Consider the following 23,585-nt stretch of genomic DNA (forward strand, 5'->3'; position numbering starts at 1 on the left):
TGATTTTAAATTTTGCATTAAAAAATACTTTATTTCATAATCTCTATTTTTAATGCAAAAATAAAAAACCGCCATACCTTACCTTTAAAGAAAACCAGAATGCGATGATTTAGAAAATGTTTCATCACCAACTTTTATTGGCAGCAGAACATACAAAACAGATCAGAAGGTGAACGGTGGACATTTTTCCATTTCTTTTGACAGGAACAAGTCTCAAAAAAGATGGGATGGGGTAAAAAAAAACAAAAAAAACCCCCAAAAGGACTGGAAAACCAGGAAAAGTAAGTGGAACTAATAAAAAGTAGCCAGAGGGTCAAATTTCGACTGTCACATGACTACGGTAAAACGGCATGTTAGAGAGGCAGAGTCTCCCAGAAGCAAAGATAGTCAGAAGTCACCAAACTGTGAACAAATCAGTCTAAAAAATTGTGGAATAATTAAAATAAAAAAAAAAAAAAAAAAAAATTTCTCAACGTAAAATTACGACGTTGAATAACAACCATCTACATCACTTATCAAAAGATTCAGAAAGTTTGGAGAAATCCATCTGTATAAGAGACAAGGCGGATGGTCACTATTAGATGATTGTGAGGGCCCTCAGACAGCTCTACAGTAAATACATGTATGATTCGGTTCCTCCAGAAATCATTGTCTTATCATAGGTCTACAGATCTACAAACGCTGCCGTCATCTCTTAGGCAAGGCTCATATAAAATGGATTGAGGCAAAATGGAAAACAGTTCTGTGGGCGGATAGATCAAAGTGTGAAATTGTTTATGGATACCTTGGCTGCTGTGTCCTGAGGACTTAGGAGGAGAGGGACCATCCTGCTTGTTATCAGTGCACAGTTGTACATATCTGATGGTCGAGGAGGACATTAGTGCCTATGGCAGGGGTGGCTTACACAATCTGAAAGGCCGCAACAAGGCTGAGCATTATATTGAGGTTTTAGAACATGTGCTCCATCCAGACAATGTCTATTTCAGGGAAGACCTTGGATATTCCAGCAAGACAATGGTAAACCACATACTGAAGCAAAATGGAAAACTGTTCTGTGGTTAGATAGATCAAAATGTGAAATTCTTTATGGAAACCCCATACACCGTGTCCTGAGGGCTCGGGAGGAGAGGGACCAGCCAGCTTGTTATCAGTGCACAGGTGTACATATCTGATGGTCGAGGAGGACATTAGTGCCTATGGATGGCAGGGGTGGCTTACACAATCTGAAAGGCCGCAACAAGGCTGAGCATTATATAGAGGTGTTAGAACATGTGCTCCATCTAGACAATGTCTATTTCAGGGAAGACCTTGGATATTCCAGCAAGACAATGGTAAACCACATACTGCATCCATCACAGCAGTGCGGCTTCGCAGAAGAAGAGTCCGGGTGATATAACGGCCGCCTGCAGTCTGGACCTTTCACCAATAGAAAACATTTGGTGGATTATGGAACGAAAAATCCAACAAACACCCCGAACTGAAGAGAAGAGAGAATCCTACATAAGACAAGAAAGGTTTACAGACTGTTGTAAGGAGAAGAGGTGACGCTGCACCATGGTGGACACAAACAGCCCAATATGAGAAGTGTTACGGTCATCCATTTCTAAAAGGAGATCATTTTTTTTCAAATGAGAAGGAAAAGAAGGGAATTTTGTTACTTACCGTAAATTCCTTTTCTTCTAGCTCTTATTGGGAGACCCAGACGATTGGGTGTATAGCACTGCCTCCGGAGGCCACACAAAGCAATTACACTAAAAAGTGTAAGGCCCCTCCCCTTCTGGCTATACACCCCCAGTGGGATCACTGGCTCACCAGTTTTAGTGCAAAAGCAAGAAGGAGGAAAGCCAATAACTGGTTTAAACAAATTCACTCCGAGTAACATCGGAGAACTGAAAACCGTTCAACATGAACAACATGTGTACCCGCAAACAAACCAAAAATCCCGAAGGACAACAGGGCGGGTGCTGGGTCTCCCAATAAGAGCTAGAAGAAAAGGAATTTACGGTAAGTAACAAAATTCCCTTCTTCTTCGGCGCTCTATTGGGAGACCCAGACGATTGGGACGTCCAAAAGCTGTCCCTGGGTGGGTAAAGAAATACCTCATGTTAGAGCTGCAAGACAGCCCTCCCCTACGGGGAGGCAACTGCCGCCTGCAGGACTCTTCTACCTAGGCTGGCGTCCGCCGAAGCATAGGTATGCACCTGATAATGTTTGGTGAAAGTGTGCAGACTCGACCAGGTAGCTGCCTGGCACACCTGTTGAGCCGTAGCCTGGTGTCGCAATGCCCAGGACGCACCCACGGCTCTGGTAGAATGGGCCTTCAGCCCTGATGGAACCGGAAGCCCAGCAGAACGGTAGGCTTCAAGAATTGGTTCTTTGATCCATCGAGCCAGGGTGGCCTTAGAAGCCTGCGACCCTTTGCGCTTACCAGCGACAAGGACAAAGAGTGCATCCGAACGGCGCAGGGGCGCTGTGCGGGAAATGTAGATTCTGAGTGCTCTCACCAGATCTAACAAATGTAAATCCTTCTCATACCGATGAACTGCATGAGGACAAAACGAAGGCAAAAAGATATCCTGATTAAGATGAAAAGAGGATACCACCTTCGGGAGAAACTCCTGAATGGGGCGCAGCACTACCTTGTCCTGGTGGAAGACCAGGAAGGGAGCCTTGGAAGACAGCGCTGCTAGCTCAGACACTCTCCGAAGAGATGTGATCGCTACCAGAAAAGCCACTTTCTGTGATAGTCTAGAAAGTGAAACCTCCTTCAGAGGCTCGAAGGGCGGCTTCTGGAGGGCAACTAGTACCCTGTTCAGATCCCATGGATCTAACGGCCGCTTGTACGGGGGAACTATATGGCAAACCCCCTGTAGGAACGTGCGCACCTTAGAAAGTCGTGCTAGACGCTTCTGAAAAAAGACGGATAGCGCCGAGACTTGCCCTTTAAGGGAGCCGAGCGACAAACCTTTTTCTAACCCAGATTGGAGGAAAGAAAGAAGGGTAGGTAATGCAAATGGCCAGGGAGACACTCTCTGAGCAGAGCACCAGGATAAGAATATCCTCCACGTTCTGTGGTAGATCTTAGCAGACGTGGGCTTCCTAGCCTGTCTCATGGTGGCAACGACCCCTTGGGATAAGCCTGAAGACGCTAGGATCCAGGACTCAATGGCCACGCAGTCAGGTTGAGGGCCGCAGAATTCCGATGGAAAAACGGCCCTTGGGACAGTAAGTCTGGTCGGTCTGGTAGTGCCCACGGTTGGCCGACCGTGAGATGCCACAGATCCGGATACCACGCCCTCCTCGGCCAGTCTGGAGCGACGAGTATGACGCGGCTGCAGTCGGATCTGATCTTGCGTAGCACTCTGGGCAAGAGTGCCAGAGGTGGAAACACATAAGGGAGCCGGAACTGTGACCAATCTTGCACTAGGGCGTCTGCTGCTAGAGCTCTTTGATCGCGAGACCGTGCCATGAAGGTTGGGACCTTGTTGTTGTGCCGGGACGCCATTAGGTCGACGTCCGGCCTTCCCCATCGGCGACAGATTTCCTGAAACACGTCCGGGTGAAGGGACCATTCCCCTGCGTCCATGCCCTGGCGACTGAGGAAGTCTGCTTCCCAGTTTTCTACGCCGGGGATGTGAACTGCGGATATGGTGGAGGCCGTGGCTTCCACCCACATCATAATGCGCCGGACTTCCTGGAAGGCTTGCCGACTGCGAGTCCCTCCTTGGTGATTGATGTATGCCACCGCTGTGGAGTTGTCCGATTGAATTCGGATCTGCTTCCCTTCCAGCCACTGCTGGAAGGCTAGTAGGGCAAGAAACACTGCTCTGATTTCCAGAACATTGATCTGAAGGCTGGACTCCTGCTGAGTCCACGTACCCTGAGCCCTGTGGTGGAGAAACACTGCTCCCCACCCTGACAGACTCGCGTCGGTCGTGACCACCGCCCAGGACGGTGGTAGGAAGGATCTTCCCTGTGATAATGAGGTGGAAAGGAGCCACCACTGCAGAGAGTCCTTGGCCGTCTGGGAAAGGGAGACTTTCCTGTCCAGGGATGTCGACTTCCCGTCCCATTGGCGGAGAATGTCCCATTGAAGTGGACGCAGATGAAACTGCGCAAACGGAACCGCCTCTATTGCCGCCACCATCTTCCCGAGGAAGTGCATGAGGCGTCTTAAGGAGTGCGACTGACTTTGAAGGAGAGCCTGCACCCCTGTCTGTAGTGACCGCTGCTTGCTCAGCGGAAGCTTCACTATCGCTGAGAGAGTATGAAACTCCATGCCAAGATACGTTAGTGATTGGGTCGGTGACAGATTTGACTTTGGGAAGTTGATGATCCACCCGAACGCCTGGAGAGTCTCCAGTGCAAAATTCAGGCTGAGTTGGCATGCCTCCTGAGAGGGTGCCTTGACCAGTAGATCGTCCAAGTAAGGGATCACAGAGTGTCCGTGAGAGTGCAAGACTGCTACCACTGCTGCCATGATCTTGGTGAACACCCGGGGGGCTGTCGCCAGACCAAATGGCAGAGCCACGAACTGAAGATGTTCGTCTCCTATCACGAAGCGCAGAAAGCGTTGGTGCTCCGTAGCAATCGGCACGTGGAGATAAGCATCTTTGATGTCTATTGATGCTAGGAAATCTCTTTGGGACATTGAGGCAATGACTGAGCGGAGGGATTCCATCCGGAACCGCCTGGCGTTCACATGCTTGTTGAGCAGTTTTAGGTCCAGAACAGGACGGAAGGAGCCGTCCTTTTTTGGAACCACAAAGAGATTGGAGTAAAATCCTCGCCCCCGTTCCAGAGGGGGGACAGGGATCACGACTCCTTCTGCTCTTAGAGAGTCCACCGCCTGCAGCAGGGCATCTGCTCGGTTGGGGTGTGGGGAGGTTCTGAAGAACCGAAGTGGAGGCCGAGAACTGAACTCGATTCTGTACCCGCGAGACAAAATGTCTGTTACCCACCGGTCTTTGACCTGTGACAGCCAAATGTCGCAAAAGCGTGAGAGCCTGCCACCGACCGAGGATGCGGAGGGAGGAGGCCGAAAGTCATGAGGTAGCCGCCTTGGAAGCGGTTCCTCCATTTGCTTTCCTGGGGCGTGAGTGAGCCCGCCAGGAATCTGAGCTCCCTTGTCCTTTCTGAGTCCCTTTGGACGAGGAGAATTGGGGCTTGCCCGAGCCTCGAAAGGACCGAAACCTCGACTGCCACTTTTTCTGTTGAGGTTTACTTGCTCTGGGCTGTGGCAAGGAAGAGTCCTTACCCTTGGACTGTTTTATGATTTCAGCCAATGGCTCACCAAACAGTCTGTCTCTAGATAATGGCAAGCTGGTTAAGCATTTTTTGGAACCAGCATCTGCTTTCCAGTCCTTTAACCATAAGGCTCTGCGCAAAACCACAGAATTGGCGGCCGCCATAGAGGTACGGCTCGTAGATTCTAGGACAGCATTGATAGCATAGGTCGCAAACGCAGACATTTGCGAAGTTAGGGACGCCACCTGCGGTACTGCTGGATGCATGATAGCATCCACCTGTGCTAAACCAGCTAAAATAGCTTGTAGTGCCCACACGGCCGCGAATGCTGGAGCAAACGACGCGCCGATAGCTTCATAGACAGATTTCAACCAAAGGTCCATCTGTCTGTCGTTGGCATCTTTAAGTGAAGCGCCATCCTCTACTGCGACTATGGATCTAGCCGCAAGCTTGGAAATTGGGGGATCCACCTTTGGGCACTGGGTCCAGCGTTTGGCCACTTCAGAGGGAAAAGGATAACGGGTATCCTTAGAACGTTTCGAGAAACGCTTGTCTGGATGAGCGTCATGCTTCTGGATTGATTCTCTGAAGTCAGAGTGGTCCAAAAAAGCACTTAATTTACGCTTGGGATACAGGAAATGGAACTTCTCCTGCTGTGCAGCTGCCTCCTCTGCTGAAGGAGCTGGGGGAGAAATATCCAACAGTCTATTAATCGCCGATATAAGGTCATTAACCATGGCGTCACCATCAGGGGCATCCAGATTGAGAGGGGCCTCAGGATTAGAATCCTGATCACCGTCCTCAGTCTCATCACAGAGAGACTCTTCTCGCTGAGACCCTGAGCAGTGTGATGACGTCGAGGGTCTTTCCCAGCGAGCTCGCTTAGGCTGCCTGGGACTGTCATCTGAGTCAGAGACTTCAGCTTGTGATGCTTGAGACCCCCTTGAAGTACGGATTAGTTCCAACTGAGGGGGACCAGAGAGCATAGCCACAGCAGTGTCCATGGTCTGAGGAACTGGCCTGGCCTGCAAGGTCTCCAGGATTTTTGTCATAGCCTCAGACATTTTATCAGCAAACACTGCAAAGTCTGTCCCCGTCACCGGGGCAGGGTTCACAGGCGTCTCTGCCTGGGCTACCACCACAATAGGCTCTGGCTGACGAAGTGCCACTGGGACTGAACATTGCACACAATGTGAATCATTGGAGCCTGCCGGTAGATCAGCCCCACATGCAGTACAAACAGTGCACACAGCCCGTGCCTTGGCAGCCTTGCGTTTTGCGGATGACATGTTGCTGCCTCCTCAGAGCAGTACAGGGTGTCCAGCCAAGAAGCGACCTTACAGTGCACTATATAAATATATATATATATATATATATATATATATATATATATATATATATATATGGTACCAATAAAGAAGTACACTAATATATCACTGAGGCACTAGTGGGGCCTGCACTACTGTGCAGCTTACCGCCCGCTTAGGAGCGGTGTGTGGTCGCCAGAAATCCCTCTAGTCTGGGTCTCCCAGAGCCTGCTGCCTTTCCCCAGCCAGATCGCATGTGTAATGGCTGCCGGCGTCCTTGTGGAGAGGGGGGGCGGGCCCTGGGCGTACACCGACGAAGAGCGGGAAGTCTGCTTCCCCCTGTGCCTAGTGAGAGGGCTGGAGCATGTAAATAAAGCTCCAGCCCTCGGCGCTGCCATTGAGCAGCGTCTCTCCCCTACCCTGATTGACAGGGTGGGGGCGGGAACGAAGCGGCGCTAGGCCGCAGAAGCCGGGGGCTAAAGTTAGAAGCGCCGCCGCCGTAAAAGCGCGGTCGGCGCAAAGCCCCCGGCGCACCACAAGTCGCAGCTGCGCCGCCGCTCCAGGAGCGGTCGGCGCAGTAGTTCCCAACATATAACGTCACTCAGCGAAGCTGCAGTGACCTAACCCCCAGCGTACAGCGCTACTGTCCCCGGCGCACTATAACGCTCAGCAAGCCCTGAGAGTGTCCGTGCCTGCCGGGGACACAGAGTACCTGAAAGTTGCAGGGCCTTGTCCCTGAACGGCACTCCCGCTCCCAATCCAGCAGGTTCTATGGGTCTGTGGATGGAGCCCGGCCCCAGGGCTTGGGGGCCGGCAAGATCCCACTTCCACAGAGCCCTCCAGGGGATGTGGAAGGAAAACAGCATGTGGGCTCCAGCCTCTGTACCAGCAATAGGTACCTCAACCTTACAAGCACCACCGCGGGTGAGAAGGGAGCATGCTGGGGGCCCTATATGGGCCCTCTTTTCTTCCATCCGATAGAGCCAGCAGCTACTGCTGACTACAAACAGTGGAGCTATGCGTGGATGTCTGACCTCCTTCGCACAAAGCAGAAAACTGGTGAGCCAGTGATCCCACTGGGGGTGTATAGCCAGAAGGGGAGGGGCCTTACACTTTTTAGTGTAATTGCTTTGTGTGGCCTCCGGAGGCAGTGCTATACACCCAATCGTCTGGGTCTCCCAATAGAGCGCCGAAGAAATGGCCAACGTCCAACTTCTTATCTGTGTCCTGTGGTGAGTAAAATATAAAACGTTTCCAAATCATCACATTCTGGTTTTCTCTCCCAACTTTTTTTGGAATGAGGGTTGTAGTCTGCGCAGGTTTTCAACTTCTGGATGTAAAGAACATTTCTATTCAATGACTGCAAACAGATGAGAATTGTGAGGAACTAAGAAGGAAAGGAGACTAGAAAGGTGGTGCAGTTTTCAGAAAGTTGTCATTAAATGGAACCTGTTAGGTCCTGTATGCACCCAGAACCAAGAGCAGGGGACTAGTCACAGGGGCGTTAATTCCTTTGGCTAGTCGGCCCCCTTTGCATGTAAGCACACCCCTGTGGGCATGCTAACATGCTAATGAACGTGCAGAGTCAGAGGCATGGTCGCTCTAACCTCTCTGCGGCCGACGCTGGGTTTTGGCTCAGTGCGTATGAACAGCAGTCCCCGGATTTACGGTCATGCGCAGTATGAAGCCGGGAGGGGTACACCCGTCCTGGTTTCAGGAAGGTCTACTGCGCATGATCGGAAGTGCTGGGACTTCTGATCATGCACACTACCTGGCGTCTGAAGCGGTGACAATAGACACAGGTACGCGTGTCACCGCCTATGATGCTGGGCAGGTTGCGGCAATCCGCACACATATCAGATGATTTCAACAGCTGACATGTGTGCCTGCAAGTTACAAGTGGAATCGCTTCCACCCGCAACTTTTAACCCCTTACATCTGGCTGCCAAAATCTGGCAGAGAGATGTATATGCGCGCGGCCATTACTTTTACTTACCGCCGCCCCCACCGGAAGTCACTTGCGTGATCACGTGACTTCTGGTGGTTGCCATGGTAGCACAGGGTCATCTGATGACGCCTGTGGCTAACAAGAGTCACTTTCTCTCAGTGTCGGCATAGTGCCAGCAAAGAGTAAAGCAGCGTATCTGCAGATCTCGGCTCTGTAGCCGAGATCTGCAGATATGGAATAGCGATCGGATTGTTGATCCATATAGGCCCCTAGAGGGACTAGTAAAATAAAAAAAAAAAGTTTTAAAAATAAAAAAAAACAAACTTAAAAGTTCAAATCACCCCCCTTTCGCCCCATTGAAAATTAAAGGGTTAAAAAAATAAAACTATATACATATTTGGTATTGCCGCGTTCAGAAATGCCCGATCAAAATATAAAATCAATTAATCTGATCTGTAAATGGTGTAGCGGCAAAAAAATTCCAAACGCCAAAATTACGGTTTTTGGTCGCCGCAAGTTTTGCGCAAAATGCAATAACAGGCGATCAAAACGTAGCATCTGCTCAAAAATGGTTCCATTAAAAACATCAGCTCGAGACGCAAAAAATAAGTCATCATTGCTACACTTTTTTTTGGACAAACTTGTGAATTTTTTGTAACCCTTTAGATACAAATAAACCTATAAATGTTTGGTGTCTACAAACTCGCACCGACCTCAGGCATCATACTGACACATCAGTTTTACCGTATAGTGAACATGGTGAATAAAATATCCCAAAAACTATTGTGCCATCACACTTTTTTTTTGCAGTTTTTCCACACTTGGAATTTTCTTGCTGTTTTCCAGCACACTATATGGTAAAACGTATGGTTTCATTTAAAAAGGACAACTCGTCCCGCAAAAAACAAGCCCTCATATGGCAAGATTGACAGAAAATGAAAAATGTTACGGCTCTTGGAAGAACGGGAGCAAAACAGAAAAACGGAAAACGCCCGGGTGCTGAAGGGGTTAAGTAGGAGCTGACCAACAGGGGTGTTAAAAAAAAAAAAAAGCCAAATGTGACAAAATTTGGGGGCGATTTGTACAAATTTACGTTTCAAACTGTTACTCAGAAAGGATAGTGAAAAATTATGAATCAGGGCCAAATGGGAAAAAAGAAACTTTCATCATTTAAAAAGGGAATGTGTCACCACTTTGACATTTTCGAACCATTAGGCCATGTGCCCACGGGAGCTTGTTTGTGCGGATTTTGCCGCGGAAAACCTGCGGATTTTTCTGGATTTTCCAGATAAATCCACAGGTTTTAGCATGTACAGGCACTCCCCATGTTACCCTATGGGACATGGGGAGTGCTGTGTTCACGCTGTGGAACATGGTGCGGATGTCCCGGCCCTCCGCTATGGAGATAGATGCCAGGACGTCCGCAGGTAATTCGCATGAATGTCCGCATGTATGGGAAACATGCGCTCGTACCTGCGGATACACATAGCATACATATGGCACATAGCCTAAATATGGGCATACAGGTTATAGGATGCTGAAAAATGTCCTACCTTTATGTCTCACATCAGATGCCTTGTGAAAAAATTATCTTTTCTCACTTTATGTAAAATGAGCTCTTCCAGGCTATAGGGTGGATGCTGCCTGGAAGATAACTCCGCCTCCAGATATTATTTTAAATAAAAAGGGGCGTTACCAGTGCGAAACAAGTAACTGACACAAAACAGGAGAAATGAAATTTCACTTCTTGCAAACACATTTTTGCAGCTCCCTGAGCTCTGCTTCATTGCAACAATGTTGCAACACAGTCTGCCTGCAAGCTGGGGCTGAAGCTGAGAGGCGGAGTTATCTTCCAGGCAGCCTCCGCCCCATAGCCTGGAAGAGCTCATTTACATAAAGCAATAAAAGATGATATTTCAACAAGGCATCTGACATGAGACACACAGGTAACACTTTTTTCAGTCTTCTATAACCTGTATGCCTATATTAAAAGTTTACAAAGGTGAAAGTGGTGACAGATTCCCTTTAAAGTTTCTTTTTTTCATCTTATTTTCAATTATGACAGTACCACCTATTTTTTATTTTTTTAACCCCAATTTTTTTAAATTTTATTAAGCTATTATTTCATTCCATTAGGGGGCGGCTTAAATAAAAGTATTCCAAAATACAATACGCTCTCAGCGTAAGGCTACTTTCACACATCAGTTTTCTGCATTCAGGCACAATCCTTTTTTTTTCCTGATCCAAAGGATCAGGCAAAAAAAATGTAAAAGCGTATCCACCGGATCCGGTTTTTAACGGATCAGTTATGCCAGATGTGTAAAAAACCGGATCCGTTTTTGCATCCGTTTTTTTGATGGATCAGTTTTTTTCATTAATTTGGTGCATGCGCAGGTTTACAAAAATGGATCCGGCAGCCGCATCCTTTTTTTACCGCATTGCGCCGGATCCGGCGTCCATAGGCTTTCATTGTAAACACGCCGTATCGCGCCGCATCCGGCGCGATGCGTTTTTTTTGCTGGACAAATAAACGTTGCAAGACACGTTGCCTCCAGCCGCCGCTTTAATTTTGCCGCATCCGGAAAAAAACGGATGCAACGCAAAGCCATCAGGTACAATCCGGTAACAATGCAAATCTATGGGGATAAAACGGATGCGGTACCGGATCCGTTTAACCAGTTTTTTTCCGGATTGTACCTGATGGAAAAAAACTGATGTGTGAAAGTAGCCTTACAGAGACAATCTACGGGCCCCTGCTTTCAGGGGCTGGGGACGTCCCCACACTCCGCCGTGACTGGAGAGAACGGAGGGGGCCATTATTAGGAGGTCTCCTACCTTGACCAGGTATTTCTCCCATCTGTCAAATGTGACGGACTTCCCGATTTTCCTCATGAGCTTCAAGTGGAGCTCAACCAGCACCCGGGACACTGCAGATAGAGAACATCAAGGAAAATAAATCAATATTAACTTGTAATATAATACAAGACAAGACGAAAGACTTCATAGTGAGGTGCATGTACAGATGAGGCTGCGGCTACAAGGCCACTTTGGCTGCACACAGGTCACGTGGCCAAAGATCGCTCTGTGCTGCTATATCACAGCATAATAAAAAGGTGGATGTGGGTAAAGAAAGTCATAAAAAATCCAACTGGGTCCAACTTTTTACAACTTTTGTCGAGGTAACTTCGGGCAATAAAGCAGCGGCACTAAGCAATCTTTTCCCACCCAACCGGTGTCACGGCCAAAGTGGCTCTGAACCCTCAGACTGAAGAACCTCTGAATAAAGTCGTGGCCAAAAGTTTTGAGACGGACAAATTTAGTTTACCGCTTCAGATTTTAGTGGCAATTTGCATTAAAAAGCTTTAAAAAAAAAAAAAGTTACAAATATTTGGTGCAACAGAAGGTACAAGAATAAAAGAAATTGTGAATTTTGGTGTTTTCATCCAGCTCTGACAAAATGTGCTGAGCTGGTTTGGGGCAAGGGTGTGACAAACAAAAAATCTTACTTGCACTTCATCCCATCCCTTCTTAAAAAATGGCATGACACTGCCAGTCTTAATGAATTGGGGCTATTCTTTTCCTCTTTCTTTTAAATATAAGAAAACTCAGTCATCATTGCTTTGCATCAAAAGGGCTTTACAGGCAAGGACATTGCTACTTGTAAGATTGCCCCTAAATTGACCATTTATTGGATCATCAAGCACTTCAAAACCGGTTTAATTGCTGTTAAGAAGGCTTCAGGGCGCTCAAGAAAATCCAGCAAGTGCCAGGACCATCTCCTAAAGATTAAGCTATAGGATGAGTTTAACATAACACCAGTGCAGAGCTTGCTCAGGAATGGCAGCAGGCAGGTGTTAGTGCTTGCACAGTGAAGCGACGACTTTCAGAGGCAGGCCTGGTGTTAAAAAAAAATAAATAAATAAAAAATAAAAGGGCAACACTTTCCTCAAAAAAGCCCCCATAAGAGACTGACCATGCAGGGATTGGACTGCAGAGGTTGGGAGTAAAGTTATTTCTCTGGTAAAGTCCCAAAAAGTCTGAATGGGCATCTGGAAGAAAGATTGTCCAGAGAAGAAAAGGTGAGGGTTGCCTTGAGTCCTGTAGAGCGTCCTCAGCGTCGTGTCCCCATCATCCAGAGGAGTGGGTTCACTTCATTAATGATGAACGACGTTTTATTCCAAAAAGCAAAAGTGATAACTAAGTGGCTCAGTCCATCATTGACAATTTAGGTCTATGGTCAAGAGACTCCCCAGATCTCAACCCCATTGAGAACCTGCGGTAAGTCCTCAAAAAGCAACAAAAGGCACAGAAAGTGTGATAAACTCCGAGCACTGATGAGACAAGAGGGGGTCATAAGTCAGGACCTGGCTTAAAAGCCAATATCCAGCTATCAGGGTGAAGGGCAGAAGTCTGGAGAAATCAGGGCCAGCGCTGGAAATATTCAGTGTTTACATAAACTTCATGTATTTGTCAATAAAAGTGTAAAGATCGAAAAACACTGAAGCAGCAAAATGTGTGACAAACAAAAAATTGTTTCAGTCTCAAACCAGTTGGCCACTAATGTACAGACCTGAGCTGCTGCAGAACCTCATTGTATACCCCTCAGCACAAACTAAGGACTCCCCTGTATGGAGTATTTATGGATGGCAGCCATCAGTGATCACTCAGCATTCAGCACAGATGACGCCGTTTTGTGTGTAACACCTTGGACCGCTGCATCACGTACCCACTCCAAGAGCAAGTTTTAGGCTCCGAATTACCAGTATTATAGGAATCCATGTGAGGGCCACAATCACCCGGGACTGGCAGCCGCTGGGCCTCCGCCAGACCGGGCATTTTATCATCCATGCTATTTGCCACATGGACCTGGTAATGGCCACTCTCTTTTTTCAGCCAACAGAGGCGGCTGCCAATCAGATTTGCCACACTTGTATTTTTCAGGTTTTCAATCCCTGAAGCTTTTATAGACATCTATGGCATGTGCGCACACAGCGTTTTGTTGACGCTGCGTTTGTGGCCGCAAAAAAACAATCAAAAACGCACCCGCGGCAAAAACGCACCGGTAAAAAATACTTGTGTTTTTACCGCGTTTCGGTGCATTTTGCTGCATTTTTGATCACTCCGTTTTTCCAATGTATTGCATGGGTGAAAAACGCAGTAAAGAATTGACGTGTCCATTTTTTTTTATTTTTTTCTCAGCTCAAAAATGCAGCTAAAAAAAAAAAAAGTTGTGTGCGGATAACAAAAATGAAAAGTCATAGACTTTGCTGGGGAAGCAAAGTCATGCTGTTTTGAGCCCAAAAACGCACCCGAAAAATGCAGCAAAGAAGCGCTCAGTGCGCACATTGCCTGCGAGTCCAGAAAATACAACCAGAGGCTAATACCATGATCTGCTCTGACCCAACACTTCTCACTGCTCGGATTGCTGACAGCACCTAGAACACCACAACCAGGAGCCCGGACTGATACACTGCAGCAAACCACCAGGACCAGGGAGAGGATTGTACGGCGCATGTACACACATTACAGAGCATGTAGCTAGGTTGGATGCAATTGTAACAAACACTCAGCAGTGAGAAGTACTGGGGTACTGTCAGCCTCTGCATAATGTCACCATTTATTGACAGAATTAAGCAAGTTGATGAACTTAATACTGGAAAACAGCATTAAGTGCAACTCTAGGGAAGAGTCTGTGCAGCGCACCCAAGAGCAGGGGGGCCTCTGCCGCCCAGCACCCACAAGGGTAGGGGGGAGGCTCCGCAGCCCAGCACCCACAAGGGTAGGGGGGCCTCCGCCGCCCTGCACCCACAAGGGTGGGAGGGAGGCTCCACAGCCCAGCACCCAAGAGGAAGGGGGCCTCTGCCATCCTGCACCCACAAGGGTGGGGGGAGGCTCCGCAGCGCACCCACGAGCAGAGGGGCCTCAGTCACCCAGCACCCACAAGGGTGGGGGGAGGCTCCGCAGCACACCCACGAGCAGAGGGGCCTCCGTCACCCAGCACCCACAAGGGTGGGGGAAGCTCCGCAGCGCACCCACGAGCAAAGGGGCCTCCGTCACCCAGCACCCACAAGGGTGGGGGAAGCTCCGCAGCGCACCCACGAGCAAAGGGGCCTCCGTCACCCAGCACCCACAAGAGTGGGGGAGGCTCCGCAGCGCACCCACGAGCAGAGGGGCCTCCGTCACCCAGCACTCACAAGGGTGGGGAGAAGCTCCACAGCCCAGCACCCACGAGGAGGGGACTCCACAGCAAAATCATTGGCAGATATAAAATATCAAACCATGCAAAAACTTACATGAAATATCCAAATAATCAAATACCTTATGAAACATTGTTGGACTGAAAATGAGGCTCTAGAGCCCCAATATTCCTAAAGACCCAGATCTCTACCAATCCAAATGTAGCTTATAGAAGCAATACGATCATACAAAACAGATATACAAGATCAACTGGATCCATTAGGATCAGCACAAATCCCATAATGCTCAGACACCTTCCTATACTGTCCCACAGGGGAGGAACACAGACAGTTTTATTCTGAACCTCTAGAATTGACAAAATATTGCCAAAGTGAATCCAGAGTGACCAATCATCATCATCACCAGCTGGAAGGAATCCTTCTCTCCTAACTGAAAGTGGCAGAATGAAACAGGAGGAACATGCCCCTAAATGCTGGAGAACTTCTGGACCAGCTGAAAGACTCCAGATCACACCGAGGAACAGATATAAATATTTTATGGACATGAATGGCAGAGACATAGAGCCACTACCGAGAGTCTGGGGCAGAGGACTGCACTGCAGGTGATGGAGGAGCGGATGGTGGGAAACGTTGTAGGCATCAGGTGACTGGCTTTAGGCCTCAAACTAGCTACATGAAGGAGGAAGGCAACAAGGCCCCTGATTACAACCAGTTACAATCCTCAGGCTTGGTTAATGGTGAGCTGTGGGTTCTGGGCTCTCTGGTCAGTGACGGCCTGCAGGTCCTGGGCTCTCGGGTCAGTGACGGCCTGCAGGTCCTGGGCTCTCGGGTCAGTGATGGCCTGCAGGTCCCGGGCTCTCAGGTCAGTGATGGCCTGCAGGTCCCGGGCTCTCAGGTCAGTGATGGCCTGCAGGTCCCGGGCTCTCAGGTCAGTGATGGCCTGCAGGTCCCGGGCTCTCAGGTCAGTGATGGCCTGCAGGTCCCGGGCTCTCAGGTCAGTGATGGCCTGCAGGTCCCGGGCTCTCAGGTCAGTGATGGCCTGCAGGTCCCGGGCTCTCAGGTCAGTGATGGCCTGCAGGTCCCGGGCTCTCAGGTCAGTGATGGCCTGCAGGTCCCGGGCTCTCAGGTCAGTGATGGCCTGCAGGTCCCGGGCTCTCAGGTCAGTGATGGCCTGCAGGTCCCGGGCTCTCAGGTCAGTGATGGCCTGCAGGTCCCGGGCTCTCAGGTCAGTGATGGCCTGCAGGTCCCGGGCTCTCAGGTCAGTGATGGCCTGCAGGTCCCGGGCTCTCAGGTCAGTGATGGCCTGCAGGTCCCGGGCTCTCAGGTCAGTGATGGCCTGCAGGTCCCGGGCTCTCAGGTCAGTGATGGCCTGCAGGTCCCGGGCTCTCAGGTCAGTGATGGCCTGCAGGTCCCGGGCTCTCAGGTCAGTGATGGCCTGCAGGTCCCGGGCTCTCAGGTCAGTGATGGCCTGCAGGTCCCGGGCTCTCAGGTCAGTGATGGCCTGCAGGTCCCGGGCTCTCAGGTCAGTGATGGCCTGCAGGTCCCGGGCTCTCAGGTCAGTGATGGCCTGCAGGTCCCGGGCTCTCAGGTCAGTGATGGCCTGCAGGTCCCGGGCTCTCAGGTCAGTGATGGCCTGCAGGTCCCGGGCTCTCAGGTCAGTGATGGCCTGCAGGTCCTGGGCTCTCAGGTCAGTGATGGCCTGCAGGTCCTGGGCTCTCAGGTCAGTGATGGCCTGCAGGTCCTGGGCTCTCAGGTCAGTGATGGCCTGCAGGTCCCGGGCTCTCAGGTCAGTGATGGCCTGCAGGTCCCGGGCTCTCAGGTCAGTGATGGCCTGCAGGTCCCGGGCTCTCAGGTCAGTGATGGCCTGCAGGTCCCGGGCTCTCAGGTCAGTGATGGCCTGCAGGTCCCGGGCTCTCTGTTAGTGGTGGGCTCTAGGTCAGTAGTTGGCTCCATTATTTGGGCTCCAGGTCCTGGACTCTCGATCAGTAGCTGGCTCCAGGTCCTGCACTCTGTTAGTGGTGGGCTCTCAGTCAGTGAGGGGCTCTCTGTCAGTAGTTGGCTCCATTATCTAGGCTCTCAGTCAGCAGTGTGCTCCAGGTCTTGGGCTCTCGGTCAGTATTGGGTTTCATGCCCTGAGCGTTAGTGATGGGCTCTTGGGGAACCATTATCTGGGCTCTCAGTCAGTGAGGGTCTCTCGATCAGCAGTTGGCTCCAGGTCCTGGACTCTCGGTTAGTGAGGGGCACTCGGTTAGTGAGGGGCTCTCGGTCAGTAGTTGGCTCCATTATCTGGGCTCTCAGTCAGTAGTTGGCTCGATCAGTAGTGGGCTCCAGGTCCTGGACTCTCGGTTAGTGAGGGGCACTCGGTTAGTGAGGGGCTCTCGGTCAGTAGTTGGCTCCATTATCTGGGCTCTCAGTCAGTAGTTGGCTCGATCAGTAGTGGGCTCCAGGTCCTGGACTCTCGGTTAGTGAGGGGCACTCGGTTAGTGGTGGGCTCTCGGTCAGTAGTTGGCTCGATCAGTAGTGGGCTTCAGGTGGTGGGCTCTCGGTCAGTAGTTAGCTCGATCAGTAGTGGGCTTCAGGTGGTGGGCTCTCGGTTAGTGAGGGGCTCTCGGTTAGTAGTTGGCTCCATTTTCTGGGCTCTCGGTCAGTAGTTGGCTCCATTATCTGGGCTATCGGTCAGTAGTTGGCTCGATCAGTAGTGGGCTCCAGGTCCTGGATTCTCTGTTAGTGGTGGGCTCTCGGTCAGTAGTTGGCTCCATTATCTGGGATTTCGGTCAGTAGTAGGCTCGATCAGCAGTTGGCTCCAGGTCCTGGACTCTCTGTTAGTGGTGGGCTCTCGGTCAGTAGTTGGCTCCATTATCTGGGCTCTCGGTCAGTAGTGGGCTTCAGGTGGTGGGCTCTCGGTCAGTAGTTAGCTCGATCAGTAGTGGGCTCTCGGTTAGTGAGGGGCTCTCGGTCAGTAGTGGGCTTCAGGTGGTGGGCTCTCGGTCAGTAGTTAGCTCGATCAGTAGTGGGCTCTCGGTTAGAGAGGGGCTCTCGGTCAGTAGTGGGCTTCAGGTGGTGGGCTCTCTGTTAGTGGTGGGCTCTCGGTCAGTAGTGGGCTCTCTGTTAGTGGTTGGTTTGGGGCACCATTATCTGGACTCTCAGTATCGGCCTCTGGTCTCCACCATGCTTGTCGCTCTGGGGATGCACACGGACCATGTGACCATGATGGCGGCCGCACGGAGCAGATCGGCTCAGCAGCACGGACATCTCCGGCCATGTCTGCACACTCTGCCCCCCGCCCCCTCCTCCGGCCCCGCTCCTCCCTCACCTGCTCCGCTCATCTCCAGCGATTCTTCCAGCTCCGGGAACGTGATCTCGGGCAGATCCAGCGCAGCCCCGTACCGCTCCAGGAACGAGCACACGACGGCGAAATCCGGCCATGACCTCGCTGCAGAGCCGCTGCTGGCGGCCGGAGCGGGAGCGAGGTCCTCTGGCGCCGCCGGAGCCTCCTCCGCACCAGCCTCCGCCATCTTGGAGTATGGAGGGGCGGAGGAAGAGGGCGGGAGCGGAGGGCAGCAGCCCTCCCCGCGATACTACAGAGCGCTCAGCCTCCTGGGGAGCAGCGGAGACCGGCGGCCGGAGGAACAGCCACAAAAAGATGGAGGCCCCCGGCTGTATCACTGCTCCTCCTCCAGACCGGAGCCCATATCCCACAATACACCGCGCCGCGGGACCCTCTACTCCCGTCCCCTTCCTCTCTATGGCCACTCCCCCAGCTGAAGAGAGCGCTCACTACAACAAAGGGACTCGCGGTTTTCTTTTTTTTTTTTTCCCCGAAATCAACTTTATTGCTTCTTACACAATGTCAATAAAACCGACTGTGTACGTTCATTAGAACGATTGGACCGTTATCCGCACGTGAATCTGAGGCCTGACAGAGCGGAGCTATGGCCGCGCTCCGGAGCGCTCAGCTCCCCGCACTGAGGAGGAGAGGAACCGTCTCCTGTGTCACATTTGAAGCGCGCGTCCCTCCCGCCTCCAAGCTGGTACGGCCGGGGGCGGGGCTGAGTCTGCCAACCAATAGGAAGACGCTGGCCGGGGTATAAATGCGAGTGTCTGCGGAGGCAGTGACACAGTTGCGCGGTGTGTGGCGAGGAGGTGAGTTGTGTGGCTATGGCTGCCAGTGCTGCCAATGCTCTGTGCTGCTGGTTTTGCTTCGCCACATAAAGTTTCTTGTTCTGCTGTGGAGTATTGAAGCCGTTATTGGTGCGCAGCTCCCTGCGGGAGGGTAAAAGTCAAAGGTCAGCTCCAGAGGGGCAGCTCAGGGGGCGCAACATCTGAGTGGGCCCCAAGTAACTATGGTGTGGTAGCCTGAGTGAGTACAGGGAAACCTCAGCGGAGGCCTGCGCTGTTACTGATATAAAATCACTATACAAAGGCTGACACTGATATTACCGCCATACAGTGACATTATAGTGCTGTATACCAGTCCTGCAGAGCATGTAAGAGATTACAGTACAGTTATAAGTGGGGACTTACTGTTGACGGTCTCTCTGACAGTCGTGTATGTGTGTGTGTGTGTGTGTGTGTGTGTGTGTGTGGTTTTGTTTTTTTTTTTTTTACCCCCATCTGGCCCAGACCGACACGACAACTTCTCCGGTAGTGATGGCCAGTCCGGCTCTTCTTGGTGATCCGCTTCCTATGGCTCCGTTCACCAAAAAGAGCCGGATCTTTCAGCTCGTTCTCGGCTCCTTATTAAATGTGTTCACCCCAGGTGAACACATATTTAAGATTATAGTAATGCTGCCAAAGCCCTGCCCACCCGCGGCTAAACCCCGCCCACTTACAAGTGGCCAATTAGATTGCTGAGTAGGCGGAGTTTAACCGCAGATGGGCGGACTTTTGACGGCGAAAAGAGCCGTTTAGTGATTTCAGTGGCTCACACTGGTGATCCGGATCTTTGTGTCGGATCGTTCGCGACCGACACATCACTATTCTCCGGCCACAATGTTTCTGCAGAGATTACAGCAAAGACCCATGTGACTGCTCACATTTCTGGCTCTGTCCCCACCTGTTCCTGACCTACACAAACTCCTAATCCTGCTGATTCCCCAGTACTGAGCTGCTACTGTGTGTGTCCCTGCTGTATAGCGCAATAACATGGGTCTTATTGCCCCACATGTGTTCCCACTGTGCCCCTTTATAAAGTAAAATGCCTCCTATGTGCCATGTAGATGGAAAAATTGCCCCTAGAAAATATTAAAGGGAACCTGTCACCACTTTTTTGGCCTATAAGCTGCGGCCACCACCACCGGGCTCTTATATACAGTATTCTAACATGCTGTATATAAGAGCCCAGGCCGCTGTGAGAACATAAAAATCACTTTATAATACTTAACGGTCACTCGGTTGGCCATATGGGCATCTCCATTGTCTGGTGCCGGCGCCTCCTCTTTTGGCCATCTTTGTCCTTTCTGAAGCCTGGGTGCATGATGCGGCTACGTCATACACACTCGCCGGTCCTGCGCAGGCGCACTACAATACTTTGATCTGCCCTGCTCAGGCCCTGAATGCCGGCGAGTGTGTGACGTCGGACCCGTCATGCACCGCGGCTACAGAAGGAGGACGAAGATGGCCGAAAGAGGCGGCGACGGAGACGCCCAACCGAGCGACCGTTAAGTGAGTATTATAAAGTGTTTGTCCTACACAGCAGCCTGGGCTCTTATGTACAGCATGTTAGAATGTTGTATATAAGAGCCCGGTGGTGGTGGCCGCAGCTTATATTGCAAAAAAAGTGGTTACAGGTTCCCTTTAATGGCCTGTGCAAGTGCTCTAGACGAGTGTGCACGTTTTACTCTTAGAAAGTAGTAATGGCCCCATATGCACCTTTTGATGGTCACCATATTCTGACTGCCCCTATAATAATAATGGTTCTTAAGTGCCCCCTTATTTAACCCACCCCCATATGTACAGCTCCTCTACACACAGTATAATGGCCACCACAGTTTAACGGTATTCACCGTAACCCCCAATTTATACAATGGCCTCCATTGTAGTCCCCACGCGCTGAGGACCACACCAGTGGCAAAATTAAAGGCTGAAGGGTTCTGCATGTTGATCAGATGTTTGGGGCTCCTGCATCCTGCAGCTTTCCAAAATCTATAAAGTCATGTTTTGCTCCCCCTTCATTATGTCGTAATGTCTCCTATTCCTATAATGGAATAATATGTGTGTTCGTTCCTCCATCCTAGGCTCGCCCAGGTATGTCGCCCATTCTTGCTTCTGTCCCCATGCTGGGCCTCTTCATGGTGTTACCCATGTCCGGACGGGAGGTGGAAGCATCTGCGAAATCAAAAGTGACAGTAGAAAACAAGTCATATTCACCTGTCTGCAGACTCCCGGGACACGTCTGATCGCTGCAGGACCTGCCGGTGATCAGGTGATGCGGTCACCTGATGTCATCAGCTGAAAGTATAAGTCCAGCGGTGAGGCTGGTTTCTTACCGGACGACTTGAACTCAGCTGATGCTGTCACGTGACCGCATCAGCTGATTACCCCCTGGTTCTGTAGCGATCGGATGGGAGTTTGCACAGAAGTGTGTAGTTTTATTTGTTTTTTTTTTTTCCAACACCCATGACAGCACCACGAGAGAGGATCCGCCCTTCTAGGACAGGAAACCTCCAGAATAAAAAGGGGCGGCACCTCTCCCCGCATCAGTTGGTTTCCTGTCCTTGAACGGGGAACCTCCAGGAGCGGCGGTTCAAGATGGTCATAGGAACTGAATTCTTCAAGTTGTCCCAGCCCTGGCCGGTCGGTTCTGGCAGCGACACGGGTCCTGCTGCGGCTGGCAGAGGTGCTGAGGGATTGCCACAGCGGGCCCACGGGGCTTGTGTCTGTGTGCAACAGCGCCTCCCTGCTACTATCTCACCCCTAGCCGGACAGGGGGCAGCGACATGGGTCATGCTGCTGCAGGGAGGCTGAGGACGCACCACGGTAGCCCACGGGGGCTGTACCTGTGGGTAGCGATGCCGCTGCCTCACCAGTAATGGAGCGCAGAGCACCTTCTACTATAGGATGTAGCAGCGCCAGCTTACCCGGTAAGTCCTCTGGGCATGTGTTAACATAGGCGCTCCGGTGTGGCTCTACATGCGGCAGCAGGTGGTGGAGTATAGGTTGGCGCCATCTTGGGAATGGCCGGCCGTGGCACGTATGGTGCACTTGTGAGACTCCCTCTGCTTAAGATGCAACAGCGCCATCTTACCTGGTAAGCCCTGGGGCGCAAGGTAATATGGGCGTTACGGCATGGCTGTACAGCAGGCAGCGGCGGCGTGTCCGGCGCCATCTTATGATTGGCCGGCTGCCACGTGTGTAATCGTTTGCACCCGCGCGAGAGCACTCCCCCCTGCTTGGAAGGTTTTTCAGCATGACGCCGGGCCTGTGTGTTTAAAGAGGCAGCAGATGTGAGGCAGACCGAGGGGCACTAGTTTGTCCGTTTTATGATACGTATTCATTTTTGTTTTGCTAAAACTTAAAGGTCATATGAACAACTGGTAAAGTTCAGCTAGAAGTTTTTTTTTCTCTTTCTTTTGCAATATCACATTGATCTGTAAATGGTATAAATAAACTGTACTTTCCTTAAATAAACAGAAGAAATTGATCATGCTCACATGGATGCTGGTCTTTTCTCTCCGAGCGCTCGATCTTGATTAGGTCTGAAGAGGCCTAACTCAAGAGGACCTCGCTGGTGATCCCATAAGCTGACTTGTGACAAAACAGAACAGCTACAACAGTCCTCTACGGGCATCCCTGAAGAGACAGCCATAATAAGAAGGAAAAAAATTTCATTATCGTAAGTTAGTGCCTAGAACACAGTAAACATAATGCCCTCCCGGTCATTGATAATGTATACTCCCTCGTTCCTAAAGAATGGAGCAGCAACAGTTTTTTTTTTTTTTAAAAAAAAAAACAAAAACCTTTTGAGGAAGCAGCCTGTTCTTTGAGACAAGGCCCCTAAGGCTGCTTTCACACATCCGGTTTGAGCAGTGCAGCTCAATCCGGCTGTGAAGCCTATGCAACGGATGCGGTGAAAACACCGCATCCTTTGCATAAGTTTTGTACATGCGGCCGGTCCGGTTTTTGCCGCTTGCGGCATGCTACTGAGCATGCGCAGTGGCAAAAACCGCATGCGGCGGCCGGATGCGGTTTTTGCCGCATCGCGCCGCATCCGGCATCCATAGGGATGCATTGGGAAAAGCGGCGCATTGGCCGGATGCGGCGCGATGCGGTTTTTTTTTGCCGGAGCAAAAAACGTGCCAGGGAACGTTCCATCCGGCCGCCGCATCGGCTAAATCTGCCGCATGCGGCAAAAAACCGGACCGAACGCGAGCCAATGCGGCACTAATTAAAGTCTATGCAGGAAAAACGCAACCGGCAGCAAAAAAAAACGGTTGCGGTTTTCCTGCAAAGTGCCGGATTGTGCCGCATTGCAAAAGTCGGATGTGTGAAAGCAGCCTAAGCTGGACATCGCTATTAACAGGCTTCTAAGGCTAGTTTCACACTTGCGTTGGGTTGAATCCGCTGGGTCCGTTGCTGCGTCGTTTTGACGCATCCGTTATTTTTGTGGTGTCAACGGATGCAACGGGTCCGTTATTTCACAGGAATCCGTTAGCTGATTCCTGTGAAATAACGGACCGTTGCATCCGTTTGGCGTCCATTAGGCGTCCGTCTAACGGAATCCGTCGGCTCTGTTTTATTTCTTTTTTCATTTTTTTTTTTCATTCTGGGCATGCTCAGTAGAGATTAGCGGAATCCAGCAGCGGATTCTGTTGTTAAGCACTTAGCAACGGAATCCGCTATCATAGGGAACCATTATAAATTTTAACGGAACCAACGGAATCCGTT

The 23,585-nt window shown here is 50.7% G+C and overlaps 2 protein-coding genes across 2 annotated transcripts in view; one reads left to right on the forward strand and one right to left on the reverse strand.

Moving 5' to 3' along the window:
* RSF1 (remodeling and spacing factor 1) overlaps positions 1-18,433 on the reverse strand; it is a 103,590-nt gene extending 85,157 nt beyond the window's left edge. The window contains exons 1-2 of the mRNA XM_075337507.1: positions 18,013-18,433; positions 11,338-11,429 (exon numbers count right to left, since the gene is read on the reverse strand). Of these exons, the coding sequence (XP_075193622.1) occupies positions 11,338-11,429; positions 18,013-18,214 (294 nt within the window). The 5' untranslated portion in view covers positions 18,215-18,433. The remainder of the gene's footprint in view (positions 1-11,337; positions 11,430-18,012) is intronic.
* A 339-nt stretch (positions 18,434-18,772) lies between these two features.
* The window catches only part of AAMDC (adipogenesis associated Mth938 domain containing), a 42,343-nt gene continuing 37,530 nt past the window's right edge, over positions 18,773-23,585 (forward strand). The window contains exon 1 of the mRNA XM_075337510.1: positions 18,773-18,842. The gene's annotated coding sequence lies outside the window, so the exon portion shown is untranslated. The remainder of the gene's footprint in view (positions 18,843-23,585) is intronic.

This window comes from Anomaloglossus baeobatrachus, chromosome 2, assembly GCF_048569485.1.
Source record: "Anomaloglossus baeobatrachus isolate aAnoBae1 chromosome 2, aAnoBae1.hap1, whole genome shotgun sequence".
Taxonomy (NCBI): domain Eukaryota; kingdom Metazoa; phylum Chordata; class Amphibia; order Anura; family Aromobatidae; genus Anomaloglossus; species Anomaloglossus baeobatrachus.